The sequence below is a fragment of the Prionailurus bengalensis genome, chromosome A2 (assembly GCF_016509475.1).
Source record: "Prionailurus bengalensis isolate Pbe53 chromosome A2, Fcat_Pben_1.1_paternal_pri, whole genome shotgun sequence".
In the NCBI taxonomy this organism is placed as follows: Eukaryota; Metazoa; Chordata; class Mammalia; order Carnivora; family Felidae; genus Prionailurus; species Prionailurus bengalensis.
The window spans coordinates 145,322,009-145,348,442 of record NC_057348.1 but is presented as its reverse complement, the minus strand read 5'-3'; the positions used below and the strand labels follow the sequence as shown (position 1 = coordinate 145,348,442).

General features: G+C 38.9%; 1 protein-coding gene across 6 annotated transcripts in view; it reads right to left on the bottom strand.

Moving 5' to 3' along the window:
* Nucleotides 1–26,434, bottom strand: part of NRF1 (nuclear respiratory factor 1) — a 146,080-nt gene that overhangs the window by 94,251 nt on the left and 25,395 nt on the right. For all 6 annotated transcript variants that reach the window (XM_043589515.1, XM_043589519.1, XM_043589516.1 and 3 more), the window contains exon 2: nucleotides 2,451–2,682. In XM_043589515.1, coding sequence (XP_043445450.1) covers nucleotides 2,451–2,673 — 223 coding nt within the window. In that variant the 5' untranslated portion in view covers nucleotides 2,674–2,682. The remainder of the gene's footprint in view (nucleotides 1–2,450; nucleotides 2,683–26,434) is intronic.

Here is a 26,434-nt window from a genome sequence, read left to right as displayed (position 1 = left end):
GGGAAGTATAAAAATTTCAAAAATATATTCTGCAAACATTTCATGTGTCCCTGCCACTAAGTTTTATTTTAAAATCACAATTCCAGAAATACACAGTGGATAAGAACTGATAGTAATGAGATCGTTTTTCATTACACTTGTCTTCTTCTCTTTAAACATAGCAAATACTGAAAAGATGAAATATGTTGGCTATTCCCGATAATTGATTTACTGTTCAGCTTTCCCTAAATATCTTATAAGATCAATGTTCCTTATACAGTATCAGACCCATCCAGGCATGGCTTACATGGAGTCTTCCACATAGTGTTTAACATACAATGTAAATAGCAAAGAGAATGGTACAAAATGTAGCCCAGCCTCAAGTCATTTAGTGGCCCAGAACATCTCAAAACCTTAAATTGGATTAAGATAATACAGGATTTCTAGTGTCCTCAGGCATCTGGCAGAAGCAAAGAAAAATCCTCTCTAGAGGACAATAATATTAGTCTAGACCCCAAATTACTTCTAAAAGTAAATTTCCAAACACACCACCCGGCATTCATTTAAATATAACCAATACATAAAGAGAAAAACTAATGTAAACAAGAAATAGCACTAACAACATATAACAGAAAAAGACTCACGGGCACTTCAGAGAGTAGAATTACCAAATATACTATAAAATCATGATGCTTACTTCACTTACAGAGAATAAAAAAACCTTTTTTTCTACTACAACTAGAAACTTTAATAGTACAAATTCGGGGAGAAAAAAACATACTAGAAATTCTAAAACAAGAAAAAAAACTATATTACTAAAATTAGCTTTCTCAGTGATCTCAGTGGACAGCTTTAAAAGCACCTTAGACACAGTTGAAGAGAAAAATTAATAAACTGGAAAAGAGTTTGAAGAAACTCAGTCCACAGACTGAAGCATAAAGAGACAAAATGATAGTAATACAGAATAGAAGGTAAGAGACATAAAGGACTCGATGAGAAAAACTAACATATTTAATTGGAGTCATAGAAGGAAGAGACGGAATGGAGCAAAGGCAAAACTTGAAGCAAAATCTATAGTGACTAAGATTTTCTGGAACTGATGAAAGACATCAATACACAGATTCAAGATGTTCAAAGAATCCTAAACAATTAAATGAGAAGTCCAGAGCCAGATATAGCACAAAAACTGAACACAGGAAAACCAAACCAAACCAAACCAAACCAAACCAAAAGACAGAGAAGATCTTAAGAACAGTGGGAAGTGGGGTCTGTGTGGGAGATAACCTTCAAAGGAGCAGCTGTTAGAATAAAGGAGTTGAATTCCAAAAAGCAAGGATGGAAGCCAGGACAGTGGAAACAGTTTCTTAAATATGAGGCGGGGGGGGGGGGGGGGGGGGAGATAAGTACCAACCTAGAATTCTATACCCAGTAAGAACATCCTTCGAGACTGAAGGTTAAATAAGAACATTCTCAGACAAATAAAAACTGAGAGACTTCCACGATGAAGGAAATCCTAAATGGTATCTTTAAGTAGAAGAAAAATTCTCAGAAGGCAAGTTGGATATAAAGGAAAAAGTGAACATTGGGGCGCCTGGGTGGCTCAGTTGGTTAAACTTCCAACTTCGGCTCAGGTCATGATCTCATGGTTCATGAGTTCGAGCCCCATGTCGGGCTCTGTGCTGACAGCTCATCAGAGCCAGAAGCCTGCTCCAGATTCTGTGTTTCCCTCTCTCTCTGCCCCTCCCCCACTCACAGTCTATCTCTGTCTCTCTCTCAAATAAATAAAACCTTAAAAAATTTTTAAAAAACGAACACTAACAATGGATAAAACAAAAAATAATGTCTTGCATGGCTTAAAATACACAAAGAATCAATACACAGAACAACAAGAGCATATAGATCAGGATCAGGGGAATAAAATCTGAGTGTTCCAAGAAATTTGCATTATCCCTAAGAGGACAAAAGTACCAGTTACAGAAGACTTCGAAATAAGTTAAAGATATATTATCATTATCATTTCTAGGGGTACCACTCATCGTAAAAATATGTATAACTTCCAAACTAACAAGAAAAAAAATTAAAAATTTTCCAGTCCCTCCAAAACATGAAGGAAATGTAAACAAAGAATAAGTGGGATGAAGAGAAAGCATACAATAAACATGATAAATTTAAATCGAAATATACCAGTGACTACATTCAATGTAAATGGACTAAATGCTTTAGTTAAAAAGTCAAAAGATTGCTGGAATGGATGAAAAAACAAAAACAGTCTATCGTTAATAGTATATGATTCTAAAGCTTCAGTCTCAGTATAATACAAGCACAAGTTGTAAATGCAAGGTTTAAAAAAAAAATCATAAAGGTATGATATGGAGATGTAGGTGAGAGTGCCTGCATCCTAGGCCCTTTCAGATATGCACAATACCAGAGGTAAGCGAAAAATAAAGAGCATCTGATCCAAACAACATTACCTGCAGCAGCCAGATGAGCGGTGACCTCATCAGCCGCTGTAGAGTTGAGTATGTCTGAATCATCGTAAGAGGTGTCCTCAGGAGAAGAAGGAGAGTCTTCATCAGCACTCAGCATACTGTGCTCAGTGTAGGTGGCCACATGGACCTGCTGTACTTGTTGGGCAACTGCATGGGCTTCTATGGTAGCCATGTGTTCAGTTTGGGTCACTCCGTGTTCCTCCATGAAGATTTACTGTCAGAAGAAAAGGCAAAGAACAGAATTCAGTGTGTAATATAACACAATGCTTATACTAAGCAATATTTTCCTCAAGAGCAGAGGAAGGCTACAATTTCACTACATACCTCACCACACCAAGTCATAGGAAATGGAAAGCACCATTCAAATATGACCTAAAAATGGTAGAATGTTTCCCTGATGTAAAACCATTCTGATAGAAATTCACTGTGCTAATTTTATGCCTCAGGTCACAAAACCGTAAGTACTCTTGATATCACATATAATAATAAAAAGATACTTTAAAGAACAATAAAAAGACACTTTAAAGATCTTGATGACTCGCATTTGAAATTGTAGACATAAAAACACTTAGCAAGTGGGGCATGTGGGTGGCTCATTTGGTGAAGCATCCAACTGTTGATTTTAGCTCAGGTCATCATCTCATGGTTTGGTCTGTGGGATCAAGCCCCGTGTCGGGCTTGTGCTGATAACATGGCACCTGCTTGGGATTCTCTCTCCCTCTCTCTCTGCCTCTCCCCCATTTGCGTGTGCGTACATGTGCACTCTCTCTCGCTCTCTCTCTCAAAATAAATAAACTTAAAAAAAAACCCAGGAAGTAAATGAATACTTAACATTTTCTTTGTATTTCAGACAAATGGAAGTTAAGCTTTATTTTTCCCAAAAATAAATCACTTAAAATGGTCTTTCTGCTTATAAAACTGTGCTTCTTATAAACCTTGATATGATAAAGTAATTTTTTAAGTTTATTTATTTTGAGAGAGAGAGGGAGAGACAGAGCAGGGGAGGGGCAGAGAGGGAGAGAGAGAGAATCTCAAGCAGGCTCTGCACTATCAGCACAGGGCCTGACATGAAGCTTTATCTCACAAACTGTGAGATGATGACCTGAGCTAAAATCAAGAGTCCAACACTCAACTGACTCAGCCACCCAGGTTCCCCATGATGCAGTAATTTATAAAGTAGTAACATAAAGGTTTGTACTTCTATGGGCAATTTTAATCTGTCCCCTCTTCCCCCTCAACCTACAGAAGTGTGTTATCCTTAAAAAATTTTTTGAAGCAAACATACATATGTTCATATACAAAAGTCAATTGCTTTCCTATATACCAATAAAACAAATAGAATTTGAATTTAAAACACGTTGCCATTTACATTAGCAGGTGAACAAAAAACCAAAAAAACCAATAAACAAAAACCAGAATACTTAGGTATATATCTAACAAAATATGGGCACGATCTATTTGAGGAAAACTACAAAACTCTGATGAAGGAAATCAAAGAAGAACTAAATAATAGAAACAGATTCCATGTTCATGGATAGGAAGATTCAATATTGTCAAGATGTCCTAAATCGACCCATGGATTCAATGCAATCCCAACTGGAATCCCAGCAAGTTATTTTATGAATATCAAAACTGACTCTAAAGTTTATGTGGAAAGGTAAAAGACCCAGAATAGCAAACACGACACTGAAGAAGAACAAAGCTGGAAGATTGATACTACTCTGTTTCAAGACTTATTAAAGCTACAGTAATCAAAGCAATATGGAATTAGTGAAAGAACAAACAAATCAATGGAACAGAATAGAGAGACCAGAAATAGATCCCCATAAATACAGTCAACTGATCTTTGACAAACAAGCAAAGGCAATACAACGGAGCCAAGAGTCTCCTCAACAAATGGTGCTAGAACAACTGGGCATCACATGTCAAAAGTGACTCTCGACAGACTTTACACCCTTCCAAAAATTAACTCAAAATGGATCATAGACCTAAATTAACATGGAAGACTATAAGACTCCTAGAAAATAACATAGGAGAGAAGTTAAGTGACCTTTGCTATGGTGATGACTTTTTACAGACAACATCAAATGCTTGATCCACGAAAGAAATAATTGAGAAGCTGGACATCATTAAAAATTTCTGCTCTATGAAAAGTACTTTCTATGAAGATAATGAGAACACGAGTCACAGACTAGGAGAAGATATCTGTAAAAGTCATTGGATAAAGGACGATTTTCCAAAATATACAAAGAACTCTTAAAACTAAACCATAAGAAAATGAACCACCTGATTAAAAAATGGCGAAAGACCTGAACAGACACCTCACCAAAAAGTTATACAGATGGCGGATAAGCATGTGAAAAGATGTCCGATCATGTCATTAGGGAATTGTAAATTAAAACAGTGAGATAATAATATACATCTACTGGAATGGCTAAAATCCAAAACACCAATACTACCAAATGCTGGTTAGGATGTGAAGCAACAGCAATTCTTATTTATTAATGGTGGGAATGCAAAATGGTATAGACACTGTGGGAGATCGTTTGGAAGTTTACAACAAAACTAAATATATTCTTAACACACAATCCAGTAATTGTGGTCTTTGGTATTTACCAAAGAAGTTAAAAACTTATGTCCACAAAAAAAAAAAAACTGTTAAGAGATGTTTACAGCATATTCATAATTGTTATACCTGGGAAGTAACTGAAATATCCTTCAGTAGGTGGATATCCATTCAACAGAATGAGTAAATCAACTGTGGAACATCCAGATAATGGAATATTATTCAGCATTACAAAGACATGAGCTATTAAGCTATGAAAAGACATGGAGGAACCTTAAACGCATAGCTAAGTGAAAGAAGTCAATGTTAAAAGGCTACATATTGTATGACTACAACTATATGAAAGGTCTGGAAAAGGCAGAACTATGGAGACAGTAAAAGAATCGGTGGTTGCCAGGGATGAGGGGGAAGAAAGAATCAAAAGGTGGAGCACAAATTCTGTAGGGCGGTAAAACTACTGCGTATGATACTATACATGGTAGAAAATATGTCATTATGCATTTATCAAACCCATAGAACGAAAACACAAACAGTAAGCCATAATGTGAATTATGGGATGATAATGGTGTGGCAGTGTAGGCTGACCTATTAGAACAAATGCACCACTCTGGTATGGAGGATGTTGGTACTGGGGGAGGCTGTGCCGGTGTGGGGGTGAGGGGGGTCCATGGGGAAACTATGCTCTCCCCTCTATGTGTCAATTTTAAAAAAAATTTTTTTTTTAGCGTTTATTTATTTTTGAGACAGAGAGAAAGACAGAGCATGAACGGGGGAGGGGCAGAGAGAGAGGGAGACACAGAATCGGAAGCAGGCTCCAGGCTCTGGGCCATCAGCCCAGAGCCCGACGCGGGGCTCGAACTCACGGACCGCGAGATCGTGACCTGAGCTGAAGTCAGACGCTTAACCGACTGAGCCACCCAGGCGCCCCATCTGTCAATTATACCTCAATAAAGGTTAAAAAAGAAAAGAAGTTCTGACACCTGCTACCACATAGATGAACCTGAAGACACGCTAAGGGAAATACGCCAGTCCAAAAGGACAAATCCTGTATGATGGATTCCACTTATATGAGGTCTCTGAAGCAGTCAAATTCATAGACAGAGAGCAGAAGGGTGGTTGCAAGGGGTTGAGAGGGGAGGGAAAACAGAGGGACTGCCTCACAGGACAGAGTTTCAGTTTTGCAAGATGAAAAGAGTTCTGGAGGTTACACAGCAATATAAACGTGCTTGACACTACTGAACTGTATACTACGAAATGGTTAAGGTGGTGGGTACATTTTATGTTATGCAGATTTTTCCACAATTAAACAAAAAAATCATCCCTGACATCAGTGTAACTACTGTGTGAAGGATAAATGAATGACATCATAGAGCAGAACAATAAAACTAGCCCTTATGATCTTAAAAAAAAAAAACTTTGCATATTGTTTGATTTAAAAAAAAAAAAGAATACAGGGCACCTCAGTGGCTCAGTTGGTGAAGTGTCCAACTCTTGGTTTCAGTTCAGGTCATGATCTCATGGTTTGTGGGATCAAGCCCTGCGTCGGGCTCTGCACTGACAACACGGAACCTGCTTGGGATTCTCTCTCCCCCTCTCTCTGCCCCCCCACCCCGCTCATACTGTCTCTCTCTCTCAAAATAAATAAATAAACTTTAAAAAAAATATTTAAAAAGAGTACAATACTCTGAAACAAGTCAGTCAAAGACAAATGCTATGATTTCACTCATATGTGGAATTTAAGAAACAAAACAAGCGAACAAAGAAAAAAAGAGACAAACCAAGAAACAGACTCTCAACTATAGAGAACAAACAGATGGTTACCAGAAGGCAGCGGGATGGGGGGAATACATGAAGGGAATTAAGAGTCACTGAGTAATGTATGGAATTGTTAAATCACTATATTGTACACCTGAAACTAATATAACACTGCATGTTAACTATACTGGAATTAAAATTTAAAAATAATTTTAATTAAAAAAAAATTCTTAAAGGTAAAATTTCTCAGTCAAGAGTATATATATTTTAAATTTTGATGCTTACTGACAAGCTGAGTGTTTAATCTCTACGTGTATAACCCACCCAGCCACCCACCCCCAATCTGGAATTCAACCAGCATGCAACAGAACAAATACAGCACTGCATATCTAGAGTTTACCAGGAAAAAAAAGAAAGGCAGCCAGACAGCTATAACCCTTATGGCTGTAAGTAAGAAGAACATACTTATCTATTCAAGCAAAATTCTTCTATCATTTTTATTCTCCTCTACTGTAAAACTCTCCTTTTCCTTTGAAAACTTCTGATTCTGAGATCCTTGGTTTCTCTGAGTGATTGCTTTGTTTCTTTCTTTTCCCTAAAGGCCTACCCCTACCCTTACCCCTCCAGAGAGCTTTCTTAAGCCCCATCTTGTTATGTCTTCGTTCTTCAGGTCAACTGGTTCCATGTAGATGATGACCAGATCCTCGCCTTTCAGAGAGGCTCTTGATTTCTGTTTAATATTCTTGTGTTGTGTCCAAAAAAAATTTTTTTTGCTCTTTTTGTTACCTTCTGTCACTCTCACACCACTATACATATAACAACTCAAACTTCTAACTCTGAGTCCTAACTTTGGGACTATTCAATTATCTCAAGGAGTATTCTCTATTTCAAAACAAAATTCACTTTAATTACAAAATAAAACAACCACATGATGTCTCAAATCTACAAAGGTCAGGAATCACTGATTATCGTTTGACCCCCCTCTTTCCACACGTTCTTTCTGCTTGAGGTCATCTCCCCAGCCCTGTATCTCTGTGTGGCATAATGCTTTCATGACTGTTTCTTCAAATGGAGCTCTGGAAGATACCTGGTAAAATAGCATGTATTTAATAAGAGAAAAAAAATTTTTTTAGGGGCGCCTGGGTGGCGCAGTCGGTTAAGCGTCCGACTTCAGCCAGGTCACGATCTCGCGGTCCGTGAGTTCGAGCCCCGCGTCGGGCTCTGGGCTGATGGCTCAGAGCCTGGAGCCTGTTTCCGATTCTGTGTCTCCCTCTCTCTCTGCCCCTCCCCCGTTCATGCTCTGTCTCTCTCTGTCCCAAAAATAAATAAACGTTGAAAAAAAAAAAAATTTTTTTTTAAATTTTTTTAAAAAAAGGTAAAATGTTAGCATTTGGGAAATGTGGGTAATGAGAGATCTTTACACTATTTTTGCAACTTTTCGAAAAATCTAAAATTATGTTGAAATAATTTTTTTCTTTTCTTCCTCTTCTCCTCCTCCTCCTCCCCCTCCTCCTCCTCCTGCTTTTCCTTCTTCTTCTTCTTTTCTTCTTCTTTAAAGAAAGCTACCTAGTAAGGTTTCTTCCATATCCTAAGTTTGGTGCGTTTCAGAATATTCAAGGGACTATATCCTATCTCCCAGGTTTGCACATATCCAAAATGCAATTTGGACACACTATTTAAGTTGCACAATTAAACACAATATACGAGAGGAAAACACCATGAAAATACTGTTTTTCCATCCATTTCACTGTTCTAGAGTGAGAGACAAACTACGTAGGCCATTTTTAATTCTGGGTTCTTCAAAATTGTTTTTAAATGATTTGGGATTAGATGGCAATCTAACTGCCTTTCAAAGGGATTTGTCCACCATGCACGTGGTGTAATGGATTTCCATTTTTTCCTGCAGAATGCGGTCCGCGGCATAAATCAATACGGCAGTCTATTTCACGGGCCTGTCACTTGTGCCCAGTGCCTCATCACTTTCCACCTCTCTCCCCATCCCACCCTGCAGCCTCTCTAACCATTTCTTTCAGCACTCTGTAAAAAGCAAAGGCAAAGGTATTTCAGACTTCTCTGGACCAGAGAGGGATACTTGTAAATGATGCTTTCGATGTTTTCATAAAATAACACATAAAATAGGGTGTTTAAAGCCAGATATGACTGGCACACACACACACACACACACACACACACACACACTGCTGGAGGTCATCATTTCTAGTAAACCATTTTAGCTTTCATCCATGCGGAGTCAGATTCTGCAGACAGCAAAACTGATAGGAAATGCTAATAAATGAAAACAGATAGTAAGAATGTTTAAAAACAGCACAGACTATTATCAGATTGTCCAGGACACTTGGGATAAGTTACTTAACCCGTAAGCCTCAATTTCAACATTTGTTTTTAGGTGAAAAGAAAACGATAGTACCTGTCCTCAAAGCATATGAGGTTAAACGATATCATCCAGATAAAGTGAAAAACACAATGCTCAGGCACATAAATGCTCGATATTAATTATGATGATGACATCAGAATTCCTCATACCCTTTATGGTCATACCCTTCTTGACTCAATACCTGACTAGTCTTGCAAGGACTGGGCCTCAATTTCTTTATCTTTACATGAGACATCCAGCTCTGAGAATATGGTTTTCTTGTGTGCAAGATTTTGAGTCGGGCATCTAAAAAGCCCTTCCTTTATTATACTAACTCTGGCAACTGAGATACTGTCCTCCTAGACATAAGGAAACAGTAGAGAACCCACAACTCCAGCCTAATTGCATGAGAGTGCACAAAATGGAGAGCTAGTAGATGAACCTACAGTGACTCCTCCAAACAGATGGGAGAAGCAAGGTGAAAGCAACTTGTCACTCTAGATGCCGCATCCAAATGAAGGTACATGTGGGGCCAGTGATGTTCAGCAGATTAGTCAACACTCCATTCAAGGAAGTCATTCCCCAAAACAATAACATTGCATTTAATAAGTTTACTAAAACCTTTCTTTCTTAGCTGGATCATCATGGGGTTGGGAAGGGGTGGTCTGGTACAGAGGAGTTCCTGCTCTTGCCATTCTGGGCCAGGAAGGGCGAGACTGAAAGGTAATGAAAAAGGCCCAGAAAAACGGATTTGCCCGTCTCCAAGCACCCTGGTAGCTGAAGTCAATAACGCCTAGGAAGCTACCGGAATTTGGATGACACATCCAACAGAGTTCAATTTAATCTAATCCACACACAATGGGTAAGATTAAGTGTAGAATATTTAAAAAAAATCAAAGTATAAAGAGCAGGCCAGGAAATCCAATCGAGGTATAACTTAACGTAAAGGAGACCACTCGGCTAATCAATGGCATTATCATATCAAAAGAAAAACTGCCAAGAACTGCCGAAGGGAAAATCTCAGAGCCAGGCTGCATCCACAGTCCAAACCAGGCAGAGTAAAACCAAGAGGTTCAACCTATATTCTCGGACATGTCCAGAATCTAAACTCCATAACTAGGATAGAAATTTCGCTCGACAGAAGAGCCTTTCTCAAGAAAACCTAAAGTTAACAGTAGAATTTGATTCTTGGGGGAATGTAAAGTAACAGATCAAAATCTCAACACAGCAGGGAAAAAAAAAAAAAAACTGCACAAGAAAGTCAAGGTGAAAAGAGCAGCACGGGTAAAATGTAGCTTAATTCTGAGTAATAAGTGGAGCGTAAGACAAGAAGAATCCATTTGATCTTCCTAGGAATATTCTCTTTCAAATAGCCCACTGGTGATACCGGACTTGAAAAAAATATCCTCCCACACCACTGTGCTCTCCAAAGAGGGAGAAAAAAATGAAGCCACAGTCATGTAGGCAGTTGACTGTTTTCCATTTTCAGACTCCAACTGTAGGTAAAAATGCAGAAAATTAAATATAGTACAAAATAGAATGTAAGGGTTATGAACCATGACCATGTAAAAGCACAGATAAAACTGAGAGAAATGAGGAAGAAGGGGTGGGGAGTGGAGGAATGGCTAGGAGCACTGACATCCCACCTTCATGCAGTGAGGGAGTCAGGAGATGCTATTAAGAGCTAATGGAAGGGGCACCTCAGTGGCTCAGTTCGACTCTTGATTTCAACTCAGGTCATGATCCCAGGGTCGTGGGATCAAGCCCCCCATCGGGATCTGTGCTGAGTGTGGAGTCTGCTTAAGATTCTCTCTTTCTTTCTCTCCCTCTCTCCCTCTCTCTGTGCCTCCCCCCTATTCACACTCTCTATCAAAAAAAAAAAAGGGGGGGGGCGCCTGGGTGGCTCAGTCGGTTGAGCGTCTGACTTCAGCTCAGGTCATGATCTCACAGTTCATGGGTTCGAGCCCCACATCAGGCTCTGTGCTGACTGCTTGCTCAGAGCCTGGAGCCTGCTTCAGATTCTGTCTCCTTCTCTCTCTGTCCCTCCCTCACTCACGCTTTGTCTCACTCTAGCTCTCAAAAAAAAAAAAAATAAGGGTAAAAAAAAAATTAAAAAAAAAAAAAAAAGCGAATGGAAGAACTCAGTATGACGATATAACCAACAAAACTAGAGGGGAGCACAGGGAACAGTGAGGTAATCCTTATACAGAAGGAAATCAAAAATGCCCACATCTGATAAACCAAGAAGTGGTACTGACATATTACTTACAGTTACAGAGTGCTTATTGTTTGACAATATCATAAGCAAAATTTAACTATTTTATACGTTTTATAGAGATATAAAAATGGTCAATCATCTCTGAAAAGTAGGACTCTTCAGGGGGTAGGGAAGAGTGTGGCAAAGGCCACTGATTTTTATTATAAATCCTTCTACTTGATTTTTTATCATGAGTGTATACTTTGGCTTCTACCAAAATAAACTTTTAAAACAAATAACTAGAAGACAGCCTTCCAAACTGAGCCTTTTGAAATTTAAGTGACATACTACAGCAAATTGTCACTAGAAAAATCAAATTCTTATCTTATGCTAAGAATCAAGAGAACAGCACAGATCAAGCTTAGAAATCATCTTGCCTTGCGTAAGAGTAACTTCTTAATTTGGAGCATCGGAAAGTAACAACATTTTGTATGACTGCAATCACATAGTATTCTTCATTCTGATATGTTGACAAAATTTGTAGATATTCGTTAATATTAATAACAGCCCAAGAATCCAGTTAATAATAGTGCTGTTATATAATATGTGAGAAAAGAAGCTCACTACACGACATCATGATGACTTGCGGATGAGTATTCGCAGTATTGTCAAAATAATACTGTAAGCTCATTGAAGGCAGCACTTGGGTCCATCAAGTCTCTATGAATAGCAGCTGTCATCATTTGCTCTTTAATAAATGTTTGGGTATATAATTGGTTGCATATTTTAATTACTAAAGCAAAACCCAGGCATTACAGTTTCTGTAGTTTCCCCATAAGGCTGTGATGGCTATTCATCTCTTGTCTTTCAGTCCCAAGCCCTTCTGTTGTGCTGAAGTGCTGTTTACCCAGCTTTGGGCTGGGTCAGCAGCCAACCTTTACCAGACTTGCCTGCCAGTCCTGTTAGGTTTTACCAAGGGGAAGCAAAAGTGTGGACTAGGAGGAGGGAGGGAGAGGGGATTTCCTTGTAGTTCTCATTCCTATCCATGTTGTTCCAGCAAAGAGGGCAGCTCTATCTCCCGGCTCCAGCTGCCCCTTGTCCCCTGGTGGGTGAGCACCAGCTGCCTGGCATCCCACTCAGAGATCCGGCTACCAGCTGTGTGGGGGCCCCTCTGAACTCCGAGAGTCTTCTTTTCTGTTCCTCCAGCCCTAGGGGTGATGGCTGCAAGCCGTAGTTCTTAATATCTGGATTACCTCGATGTCCACTTTTTGCCCCTTCAGTCTTCCAGCACCTGGGTAGCCCATTCCCAGAATTAAATGCCCTGAAATACCTCCTATGGTTTACTAGGCCTGGATTGATACAAAGGGAAGAAAATATGTACCCTCATCAGGAATAACTCAGAGGGTGCTGGTAAGCAGCAAAACTTTATACTGACTTGTATAAGTCAATACAACAAAATGTACTGATATTTTATATTGTCAATAAAGTAGATTCTAAGGACATTTTCTGGTAAGATTTCCACTAGGGTTTGTTTCCACACACTGATGGAAGGTGAACTCAAATCCTGAGTCTGATGAATCATTAAAACAAGGCTAAGTTAGAGAGTATAATATGAGTCATGAAGAGAGAAATGTAACACTTAGAAGTTAAGAGGGTAACAGACAGAAAGGGAGGTGGGAGATATAAATATAACCCTGTATGTGTTTGAGTGTATCTTACTTACTCTTTTTTTTTTTTAAATTTTTAATAAGCTCTACACCCAACATGGGGCTCAAACTCAGGACCCCGAGATCAAGAGTTGCATGTCTGAGCCAGCCGGATGCACCTATAAAAAGTCTAACATTCCAGACACCTCAAAATCAACATCACAGAAATACAATAAATGTATTTTTATGGAAATATTAGTGACAAACTATTATTCACAAAAATATTTGCCATATTATTCAATTAACAGACTAGTTTAGGTGTCTGGACCAATCAAAGAAAATGTGGCAGCGATGGCAGTTTTGACCTTCATCTATCGCTCTAAGCTCTTGGCAGACGGCACAGATCCTGCACATCTACTGAAAATCAACAGTGGGTACTATCTATAATTTCCAGTGTGGCTTGCAGCAATTTAGAGTTGTTATTTTTTCTTAGAATAGAACCGGACACAAAGTGTACAAGGGTGTGCAAAGTCTCCTCTCCGTTCCCCCTCATACCTGCTTAAAGGCTTAACCCACTTCTATAGCGAGGTGGTTAAGAGTACAGAGTGTGGGGGCGCCTGGGTGGCGCAGTCGGTTAAGCGTCCGACTTCAGCCAGGTCACGATCTCGCGTTCCGGGAGTTCGAGCCCCGCGTCAGGCTCTGGGCTGATGGCTCAGAGCCTGGAGCCTGTTTCCGATTCTGTGTCTCCCTCTCTCTCTGCCCCTCCCCCGTTCATGCTCTGTCTCTCTGTCCCAAAAATAAATAAACGTTGAAAAAAAAATTAAAAAAAAAAAAAAAAGAGAGTACAGAGTGTGAAGCTCAAGTATTATTGGATTCATGTCTTTGCCCTGCCATTCACTAGCACCTTAGACAAGTTCCACTTGACTTCTATGTCTTGGTTTCATCAGCTTTCTCAAATGGGGAGACTAACGGAACCTACTTAATAGAATTACTGAGGACCAAATAAGTTAATAGGCACAAGGGCTTAAAACGGGACATGGTATGTAACAAGTCCTATGTGTTACCTATTATTATCATCATTATTAATTCCACATAGAAATATAAGCAAAGTATAGAAATGCCAAAAGGAAAGTTACATGATTTATTGTTATATTGGGGGAAAAAATGCTTATAGATCACAAACCAAAAGGTTTTGGCCAGGGGCACCTGGCTGGCTGTCAGCGGAACATGTGACTCTTGATCTCGGGGATGTGGGTTGGAGTCCCACACTGGGTGTAGAGATTACTTAAAAATAAAATCTTAGGAAAAAAAAAAAGTTTGGGGCTTATAAGGACCTCTACCCAGAAGTAGTTCTTGACCTTTTTTGGATTATGAGCCCTTCTGAGGATATGTGAAAGCTACAGACGTCCTCCCTATAAAAATGCATATATACACAGAATTTTCCAAAATATTTCAACATTCTTGGACTCAAATCACAGATTATTTCATGATAATGCATTTACACCAAAGCTGAAACACTAGAGGGTGCCACAACCAAAGAAAAATGTAAAGAAAGCACAGAGAATTTCAGATTGCTTAAAATTCTTCGACTGAAACAAACATCCTTCCACAGAAAAGAAGAATGGGGTGAATCTACTTCACCCAATGCTTTAAAATACATGAACTCTTCTACAGGATCTAGATGAGCACCATCCAACAGAAATTTCTGCGACGGAAATGTTCTGAATTTGCACTGTCCAAAACAGAAGCCGCTAACCACGTGTGGCTATTGACCACGTGAAAATGTGACAACTATGACTAAGGCATTAAAATTAAAATTGTATTTAGTTTTAATTGATTTTTAACTTCAAAACCACATGTGGCTGTGGCTACCACACTGAAGAGTGCAGCTCTACATTCTATTTTTAAGTTTTGAAATGACTTGCTTCTAATCACAGGCATTATACAGCATTGTTAAAGAACTTTAAGGGGGCATCCACGAACATCCAGATAGAGGACTCACAAAAAGTCAGAGGACCAAAGGAACACAGCTCTCGGCTGCCTTCACTCCAGATTCTTTCTTTATACTGCAATTTAATCTGCTAAAAATAAAGCTAATGCTGACCCACCTGTCAGAGAACAGTAGTCTATCCACACTGTAAAACATCTCACAGCTCACAACCCTGTGTCAATCACGGTGCCCTGAATGAAAAAGGTACCTAACTGAACGCTGATGGCAATGATAAGAAGGATTAGAAAATGCATTTGCAACTATTCGGATGCTTATTAACAGCCACGAATATCAATAAAAAGCAGGTGAGTTGCTGAAGCTATCCCCGGATTAGAAACACGGTGGATAGGGAGTTGAGTATGCCCAGGCATTTGCTAACGGTCAGAAAGCAGCTGGCCCTTTTTTGCAGAAAAATCATTTGTCCACAGCTGCTCCCCAAATCACCAAAAATCAAATTAGCGGTTGTCATGTGAGAGCAAGATCAGAGGCTGCCTCAATTTCCATTAAGGAGAAACAACTTAAATTGCCAGAAGTCCCATCCCTCCATCTCAGACAAGCACAAAGGACACTTTTATTTCAGATCCTGCTTTCTGTGAAATATAGCATTGTTGCCTGGCTTTGCCTCTGTGCTGGGCCTCCGTCCTGCTGGATCTGCCTTTACACAGCCGACATTCAGTTAAAGCGGTCTCTTAGATTCTGGCGGACCGCTCAACGCATCATTTTTCTCTTGAGGTAACTACGCTAACGCTGGTCTCTGGAGAAAATCATGAAGGAAGAAATGTCAGCACTACAGATGTAGGGACCTGCAAGTCGGTCATTCTCTCACTCGTTTTACAAATATTCACTGAACTCTTATCACGTGCTCCTAGATTATTTTAGCAACGGCAGTCCAAGAAAAACTATGGCTGGCAGCTCTTAACGTTTTATTTTTAGTTAAAAAAATGTACTGTTATAGAAGCAACTGTTTGGGCAATTGAGAAACACAGGTGAGAGAAACAAAAAAGAAACAGGAATCACTACAACCTGAGGTGGCCACGTTACCAAGTTACCAATTTGGCCGACGCTTCTAGCATCCCTCTTCCCCCTGCAGCGGCGAAGCTTCTTATATGGTTGCTTTTGTTTTCTCCCGTTTAAAAACAAAAGTGTGGCTACAGTGCATATCCTATGTTACTTAAGATTTTATTTTTAAGTAATCTCTACACTCAAACGTGGGGTTTGAACTCACGACCCTGAGATTAAGGGTGGCACACTCCACCGACTGAGCCAGCCAGGCGTCCCAAGTGCACATACCGTTTCATAAATATTTTAAAATTTAATACGTAATAAAATTGTTCATGCTATTAACACTTTCGGACCATTTTTTAACGTTTACAGAGCATTCCCCTGTAAAACTGTACACTGGTTATTTTACTAATCCCCTAGAGTCAATGATTTAGGTTGTTTCCAAGTTTTCACTATTATAAACAGCACTGTGATGACAATTCTGATATTCAATAAATATCTGTTCGATAAATAAGTAGACAAGTGATTTGCTGAGCTAAGTCTTCGCATATGCCTGATTATGTCCTTAGTTTCTAAAGGTCATGAAACTTTGTTTCATCACACAGTTGTAATTCTGGACGTGCTATCATAGCAGGCATGGAAAGGTAATGCAGTAAAAACAGCAACCGAGACATAAAAGTAAGCACGTACCTGGCAGTGGATGGAGGACAGAATGAAAATACTAACCTTGACAATGAAAAATGGAGGTATGGCTCCCAGAAGGTAGAATGTAGGAAGAGGGAAGTGAGCGGAGGGATACTCACACCATTTTACAAAATGACAAGTTGAGACCGTATTGAAAGTTGACGGATCAAAAAATAAAAATTTATCTCTTAAAAGTTTAAAGATAACTAATCAGGGTCTAAAAAGAATATAAATATCAACTAATGGGAGATGGAGAGAGAAAGAGGCAGTAAAATTGAGTTAATTCTTATTTTTCATATCAAAAAATCCACAAGATATTGTCTAAAGTTGATGACTAAGGAACAGAAGTTTATACATATTAATGAGCCTTATGAAAGTGACTCCAGGAGAAGCTATAAATAGAAATAGTGGGGGCACCTGGGTGCCTCAGCCGGTTGGGCGTCCCACTTGGGCTCAGGTCATGATCTCATGGTTCATGAGTTCAAGCCCCACATCGGGCTGTCAGTACAGAGCCCACTTCAGATCCTCTGTCCCCTTTTCTCTCTGCCCATCCCTCGCTCGTGTGCTCTCTCAAAAATAAATAAATATTAAAAAAAATTTTTTTTAAATAGAAATAGTGAAATGTTTTTTTAAATATTTATTTTTGAGAGAGAGAGAGAGACAGCATGCACGAGTGGGGTACGGTGGGGGGGGGGTGGAAACAGATGATATGAAGTGGGCTCTGTGCTGACAGAAGAGAGCCTGATGCAGGGTTCAAACTCACGAATGGTGAGATCATGACCTGAGCTGAAGTCAGTCACTTAACTGACTGAGCCACCCAGGTGCCCCAGTGAAATAGTTTTTAAACATGGTCTTTAGATGGTAAGGCTGGGGATGGGAAGAAAAGAGGTGAGGCAGGAGACATGTTTTTGTCATCATAAGCTTCTCCCTCCTATTCGATTTTTTAACATCGAAAAGCTTATGATGAAAAAAACATGTCTCCTGCCTGATCTCTTTTCTTCCCATCCAGATGAAGGTTGGTTAAAGAAGCTGTAACCACTGGGGTGCCTGGGTGGCTCAGTTGGCTGAGTGTCCGACTCTGGATTTTGGCTCTGGTCATGATCTAATGGTTTGTGGGTTCAAGTCTCATATCGGGCTCCATGCTGGCAGTGCAGAAGCTGCTTGGGATTCTCTCTCTCCCCACCCCTCTCTCTGACTCTCCCCCCTTTTTGCCCCCCACATGCTCATGCTCTCTCAAAATAAATAAATAAACTTTAAAAAAATCTGTAACTATTCACTTTGACTCCCATTGACTATATCCTTCTATCCTTTTTTATTTATTTATTTTTTTTGAGAGAGCGTGCGAGTGGGAGAGGGGCAGAGAGAAAGGGAGAGAAAGAGAATCTTAAGCAGGCTCCAAGATCAGCCCAATGCGGGGCTCGATCCCACAACCCTGGAATCACGACCTGAGCCCAAATCAAGAGTCAGACGCTTAACTGACAGCCACCCGGGAACCCTCATATCCCTCTACCTTGATAGCTAGTCACACTCAACTGCCCACAGAGCTTTCCTTTAACCAGAGGCAAACTTAAAAATACTTAAGACCTTGAAGACCATCTAGTCTGATTTTTGTCATTTTACAGATTTAGTTGAGACCCAGAAAAGTTAAATGAATTACTCAAAGTCACATCTCTAGTTGGTGACAAAACCAAAATTCAAACCCACATCTCTTGCCTTCCAATCAAGTGCTCCTTTCATTCCATCAGAGACCTACCCTTTGTCCTGGAGTACAATCTATTATTGGCTTGGGCTCCTTAACTGCTAATCCCACACTACTATGTCTATATCTTCAAGCCAAAATGTGGCTTCTACTCAGGGTGCAGTGAATTTGTATCATAATAAATTGGTATTGTAAATATGCATGCTGGGAGCGCTTGGGTGGCTCAGTCAGTTAAGCATCGGACTTCAGCTCAGGTCATGATCTCTTGGTTCATGAGTTCGAGCCCCACACCAGGCTCTCCGCTGTCAGCACAGAGCCCCCTTCGGATGCTCTGTCCCGTTCTCTCTGCCCTTCCCCCACTCATTCTCTCTCTCTCTCTCTCTCTCTCTCTCTCTCTCTCTCTCTCTCTGAAAAATATATACACTTTAAAAAATTACAAATATGCATGCATATACTTTTTCAAAACTGCACCTGCAGTCACCCACTACAATGCCTCCTGATGCCCACACCAGCCCTGCCTGAAAGGATACAGCTACTTTGAGGACTGGCCCCTAAAGCCAAGAGGCCTGACAGCACGCTTCCCAGCCGCAGGAGTAAATGCACGGTTTCCAAAGCTCCGTCTTTTGAAGCAATGTCTGCTGTGAGCACTAGGGTGGACAACTGATTTCATGTTTTTCTTCACCCAGATTAAATGATTTAGCTAACTACCCACTCTCACTTTTGGCAGATGGAAAGAGAACAAAACTGATTACAAATTTTGAGGAAAATGGAGAATTGTGCACATTATTTTTATGTTTGTGATGATTATATCATTTTATAAAAATTGTTTTAAAATCAAATTTTAAATGGTATGAAAGTCTCTATTATTTATATAGATTATGGAAACATGGAAATAAAAAACATGTAAAAATGGAGACCAGACCAATCATTGGAAAGCAAGTATATGCAGAGCAGTCAAGAGCTAATAACCAAAACCCCATATCTAGTGTATTTTCCATAAATTGTACACAATTTTCAGATGGTGTATGCATTGTCTTACTAATTTAAAATAAGTAATACTGGATGGTTAAAGAATGGTTTGGGTGAACTGAGGCTAGGAGACAGTCAAGCCAGTCAGGTAAACTAATTCAACGGTCCGTGAGGAAGCACTCACAGGCACCTGAGCTAAGACAATGGGGAGGCAAAGCATGTCTTAACTATTTAGGTGGTGAAAATGGAAAGGACTTAGTCAACAACTGGATGTGAAGAGTGAGAGCAAAGTAAGTCCAGTGTGATGCCCACGTTTCTGGCAGGTTTAGTGAGTGGCTCATTAACCGAGGCAAGGAGAACAGATCTGCAGAGGAAGACAGTTCATGACAATATTCACATGAGCTCTCCGAACAGACACCCACAGCTGGAGCTGTGATCCAGGTCTAAGTTCGGGATTCATCAACAAGGAGATGGCAAAGAAAGCAGACAGCATGAATAAAACTGACCAGGAAATGCATGTAATAGTTGTAAATATGTAAAGCTGGACAAAAAAAGAAGGAAACTTGGGGAATAATCAAAAGGTATATACAGGAGGAAAAAACAGTAACATACAAAGAAGAATGAGAGGGTTAGAAGAAAAAATGAGAATCAGAAGACAGTAGTGTCAGGGTAGCCAAATGAAGGGAGAAGTCAACAATACAGTGAAAGAAGAATTGAGATAACGACTTGCCAAGATTCAATACATTTCATTCATTCAACACATACATGATTATTACCTACTATGTTAAGCACTGATGCAGACAGAGGAGACAGCAATGACCAAAACAAATCCCTGCCTTCTTGGATTTTGCATCCTACCAGAGGGAGATAAACAATCAATAAAAACTATGCGCGCGCGCGCACACACACACACACACACATACATAAGTTAACAACAAAACTATATATATATATATATATATACACACACAACATATATAAATATATATATAACATATAAACAACAAAAACTATATGTTTATGTATATATACATAAATAAGTTAATATATATAAATTATATATAATATGTATACAACAAAAACTATATATACATATACATACATACGTATAGATATACATAAATAAGTTAAAGTAACCACCGGAGAGATTCGAGAATGTGCTCTATAAATTACTATGGAAGTATTCTTTCTTCATTCTCTTTTCTTTCTTTCCCTAAAAGCTGCCCTAGTGTAAACAGAAAGACACCAGAACCTGGAGTCAGAAATGCTTGGTTTTGATTTCTAGTCACATAACCTTGGGGGAAAAAAAATCGTAAAATTTCCACAAGCTTCTGTTTTATCATCTGCAAAACTGAGAATGATAATGCCCACCTCATAGGGCAGTAATAGCTAACATTTATTGAGTCCTTATAACTATATGCTGGATGCTTTCCTAAGACTTTTACATATATAATCTCATGTAATCCTCAACTCTATGAGGTATTGTTCATTATTATCCTCAATGACGTAAGATAAAATGAGGCACAAGAAGGTCAAATTAATTGTTCTAGAGCAAACAGGGAGTAGCAGAAACAAAATTTAAATCTGGACAATATGCACACAGCTTTACGGTTTACAAAACGTGCTCACATCTCATTTTGTTTAAGTATTAGAAAAAATGAAATTGCTTTCTGTAGATCCAAAACAGTCAAATCAATTTCACATGGTTCAACCTTAACTATTATGCTATAGACACCTTAAAAATTGAAATATGAATTTTTTTTAACTGTAAAGCACTATGGAAGGTATTATTTTAGGCAACAACAAATAGAAAGAACCACACTAAGAATTATTAATACAGGGTGCCTGGGTGGCTCAGTCAGTTAAGTGTCTGACTCTTGGTTTCAGCTCAGGTCATGATCTCACAGTTACTGAGTTCGAGCCCTGTGCCGGGCTCTGTGCTGACAGTGCAGAGCTTGCTTGGGACTCTCTCTCTCCCTCTCTATCTCTCTCAAAAATAAATAAATAAACTTTAAAAGTTTAAACTTTAAAAAACTTAAAAAAAGAACTATTAATACAACTGTGACACTGAAAGTAGTATGAAAGGGATCAGACTATATATACAGAAATCCACTCAAACTGCACATCAATAATCAAGAGTCAATAAAAAGTCCATTATATATATGTCCATTATAAATAACCCACGTTTCTATTTGCAGTCTTGGTATGTTGAGCATTAATATTCTGAAAGGTATGGAGAGAATCTCAAGCAGACATTATTTTCCCCCATGGCACTGATCACCATCTGATGTAATATTTTCTCAGCCCATTAGAAAGTAAGCTCACGAGGGCAAAGAGTTTTCTGTTTTACTCAGTGCTGTTCAGAAACTATTCAAAGCTCACAGTAATCACTCAAATTCATTTGCTGAAAAAATTTGGAAATTAGAATTTCCTAAATTACTTGGACAAGAATACATGAAATACATTTTAAGACACAGATAAATAGTACTGAGATTTTGTGATGTAAACAATAACAAATAAAACCATCTTTCCGAATGGCATACGGTAGTAAGTAACAGTTTCTACCCTTAAACATTTCAAAAAGTGTCAGACATCCAAATTTTGAATACTACCCATTCAGAAATAAAAATCCCCACATTTACTTTGTGAGTAATCCATCCATTAAAATAAACTGTATCTTGAATTACTTACAAAATTAAATTTAGGATTGCATATAATCAAAGTTACAAACAGTAGTAAGAAGGAAAAAATCATCTTAGAATCCTAGATTAGAAAAGGAAGTTAGAGAAAAGTAAAAAAGCACATATGTTTCAGGACTGAAATAAATGAAATTTAGAAAGTGGTTGAATATAAAATTTAAACGACTTCACTTAAAACTAGGAATAACATTTCCATTTTAGAATTTGTTTAACCTGTCCAAGATATCCCTAAGCTGATGGGAGGAGGGGGAATGCTACCCTAAGTTTCTAAAGGAACAAAAGCTCTGTAAATAACACTTATACTATATTCTCTATTCAAAAAAAAAAAAAAAACAAAACAATTTTTTCCATGACTATCAAATGTTGCATCCATTTAGAATAAGTCTTTGAAGAATTATAGAGCACTGTACGAAGAATAATCATCCTGTAAGAATAAAGTTTTTTTCACTACATTTCCCAATGTGATCTTTGATAAAATTCTAAAAAACAGAAGGGGAAAAGGGACCATCAAATGTAATTTACCATATACATTTATGAGCAGCCACTTGGCCTTGGCCACAATAGACATCCTGCAGCTGGCTGTCAAACCACTAAAAGCTGCTTGTCACCCACCTTCCTAATCTCTTAGAACTAAGCTCACTAAGGTCAAAACAAGTCAACTGCCTTTCTCACCAGCAGTAATATACTGGAATAAAAGTGTCAAGTACAATTCTGACTGCCAAGACTTTGTTCTTAAGAACAGACTTGCAACTATTAAAGGCGACATTAAATTAGAGCTATTGCCTAAAAGAAAAGGACTATCTACATCTGTAGCTTAATTGGGATAATATTTCTGAGGTCTTGATCGGTAACCAGACCAGAGGAAAGAGAACCAACTGGGGGAAAAAAAAAAAAAAAGCAACAAATATCACAACCCCAAAAAAGAGTGAATAAAGAGTAGACTACTTAAAAAAAATTACTATGCCAGTAGCAATATGTAAGTACAACTAGGGTTATACTTTAGAACTGATTCCATGTGTTATACAACAAGGAATATTCACTCCAACCTAGTATAGGAGGAATACTACCGAAGTATTAATAAAGTGTGAGGCAGACGAATTTGTCCTGACATAGAAAATGTCCACAATATATGTATGAAATTAAAAAAAAATAGATAATAAAAATCCACTAGACTGAGTGTGGTCTCACTAAAAAAAAAAAGTATAGATATGGTTATGAGCAAACAAATTAATCTAGAAAGATATACTGAAACTATTAAGAATGTTTCTGTGCAGAATGGAATTATGAAGACTATTTCTTTTATATAATTTTTCCCTTTAAAATAATAATAAGTATGTAATTACTTTTATAATGGGGGTGGGGTGGAGATTTCTAGGTCTAGGAAAGAAAAGACAAACACGGTAATAAGTCTCTCTCTCCCCCTTTACCAAAGGAAAAATCTGAGGATGGCCTCCACGCTCATGAAGTCACAAAGACACAATCTAGACTGTCAAAGCTGCATGAGGTTCTGTGGGAATTCTTTAAGCAGAATCCTACGTGGAACCTGAAAACATAGGATAACAGTAGAACTTCTCCTATTGAAGGAGCTGGGAAACACAGACAGCTATACACACTCATCCTCCTCCTCATCTCCTGCAAGGCCTTCTGAGGCTCCTTAAGACTCCACAGAGCACAAGTGGAAACTCCCTGATTAATGCAAGTCTTCCATTGTGCAGTTGGGAAGCTGACCCCAAGGATTAGTTTCCTGTTAAGGCCTCTGCCTTACAGACTGGCCCCAGGGTCATTTTATCTGCTAGTCATGACAGACATAGTCCCTGAGCCGTTATCTTTTTAAATACATACAGAATAGTTTACAGAAAGTGGAAAAGATAGACCCATTGGCTCCAAAATACCAAAAGAACACCGCAAAATAAAAATTAATGTATAAATGTCCAAAAAGGAAAAAGAAACATAAAGGTTCTTGCTATTCAACATGATTCAAGACACAACTTAGTGGCTTTGCAACTGTGTTTTTCTACTGTCTGAGGGTCATGTATAGCCATACATATCCATCAAAGTAATGGAAACTGGAATCTGCCACTGAGATAAAGAAGTGGAAACAAGGCAGCAACAGGACAGTTTGAGACTAAAATGTCAGAAAAGGTACGTTGGTCAAGTAGGAAGGTCAAGTAGCAAGTCTAGTGATGCAAGAGATAGTGAAGTCCACCCTTGAAGGGTAAAATCAAATTCCATAGACTCTCAACAGCCTAAAAATAATAAACAAGGGGCTCCTGGGTGGCTCATTTGGTTAAGCATCCGACTTCGGCTCAGGTCATGATCTCACAGTCGGTGGGTTCGAGCCCCACGTGGGGCACTGTGCTGAGCTCAGAGCCTGGAGCCTGCTTCAGATTCTGTCTCCATCTCTCTACCTCTCTGCTGCTCGTGCGCTCTCTCTCTCTCTCTCAAATATAAAATAAAAAAAAAAATAGATACCTTAAAAAGAAATAATAATAAACAAAATCTCATAGGAGGTATTTTAAGAGGGATAAACATACCATTCTGAACTTTGGTCTAAAAAACATCATTGCAGGAAAACATAGGATGATAAAGACTTGTATCATTATCATACACAAAAAAAGTTCTGGGGTGCTGGGGCACCTTGGTGGTTGTGGTTAAGTGTCCAACTCAATCTTGGCTCAGGCATGATTTCACGGTTTGTGAGATTGAGCCCTGTGTTGGGCTCTGCACAGACAGCATGGAGCCTGCCTGGGGCTCTCTCTCTCTCTCAAAACAAACAAACAAACAAACAAACAAACTTAAAAAAAGATTCAAGGGTTTGGTTCACACTAAACTTAGTATGGAAATGAGCATAGGGCAAGTAACACATATAAATGTGGATAATCAAAGGTGGTTTCTGCATCAGCCTGACCACAAGTTAGTTAACATACAGTATAGTATTGGTTTCAGGAGTAGAATTTAGTGGTTCATCACTTACATGTAACACCCAGTGTTCATCCCAACAAGTGGGCACTCTACTTTTTAAAGATGCGGAAAAATCCAATATTTTAAGAAACAGTTGAAAAAAAAATAGAGATGTCTAAGTCTAGAGAAGAAAGGGCTTTAGGAAAATGACTTCCCAAATATTAAAGGGCTGTCATAAGGAAGAGGAATTATAAATGGGGTGTATGGCCCCAATAAGAAAAAACAGGCCAGAAGTTAGGGTAGGAAGGGCAGAATTCTGGTTAACAGATCGTTTATCTAACAGGGGTGTGAAGACAGTGAGTTGTCAGAAAACAGAAGTTCTCCCGTCACTAGACACCTGCATGCAAAGCACACATGACCACTGGGGGGCGCTGGAGAAGTGGGCTTGGGCACATCAAACTAGTATGCAGAAACTAAGGGAGCAAAAAACAGATTCTGCACCATGGGGTCCACCGTGGACTGTATCAGGGAGGCTGTCCCAGGCGAAATGGATACATACCCCAAATAAACTGTGATTCAGTCCTTGCTCTTCACTTATTGGGAGAATATAATTTTTTGATCTATAATTCTACTGCATTTGGGGGTGTGTACAAATGTACACACAAACAGAATCATGCACATAGTATAAAACTAGCTTTAACCAAAGGGTTAGTCTTCTCTGAGAACTGTAACAGAAGCTGAAAGGCTTTCCTAGAGAAATGCAGGAAAACACCAAAACTCTTCTGCTATCATAGTCTTAAAACATTTTATAGTTTCCTTAGTAACAAATTGCAAAGGAGAGCAGGTTTTATTAACGCACTGCTTCATCTTTGAAGATTATGTAAAGTGAAACTGATAATGTAACAACACCTTTACTGAATGCTGTAATCTCAGTCACCCATGATATAGCCAAGGGAGCCTGGGAAAGGATTTTAGTTTTGACTTACTTTGCCTTTAAATTTGGGTGCTATTCTAACAAGTGTAGTTCTGATTTCCCGGGCTAACGCAGAGGTGGTAAAGCAAGGCAAAGAGGGTAAGAACAAAAAACAAAAAGCAGACAAGAACAAAGTACCACGAGCTGGTGTGATGGAGGGACAGACGGCCCTGCAGACCTCACCTGCGTATAAGGGCATTATCCTATCACAGAACAAGGATTCTTCTACATATCTGAGTAATGTGTTTTTCACAAAACATGAACAACCTAAAATACATATGGCAGTAACTCTGGAAGACAGTTTGACAGTTTATTACAAAAATAAACCATACTCTTACTATATGATCTAACAATTACACTTGTTGGTATTTAGCTAAATAAGTCGAAATCTTATGCATACACAAACACTGGCACATTAATGTTTACAGTAGCTTTATTCATAACTGCCAAACCAGGATATCCTTCAACAGGTGAATTAGTAAACAAATTGTGGTCCACCCAGAAAATGGGA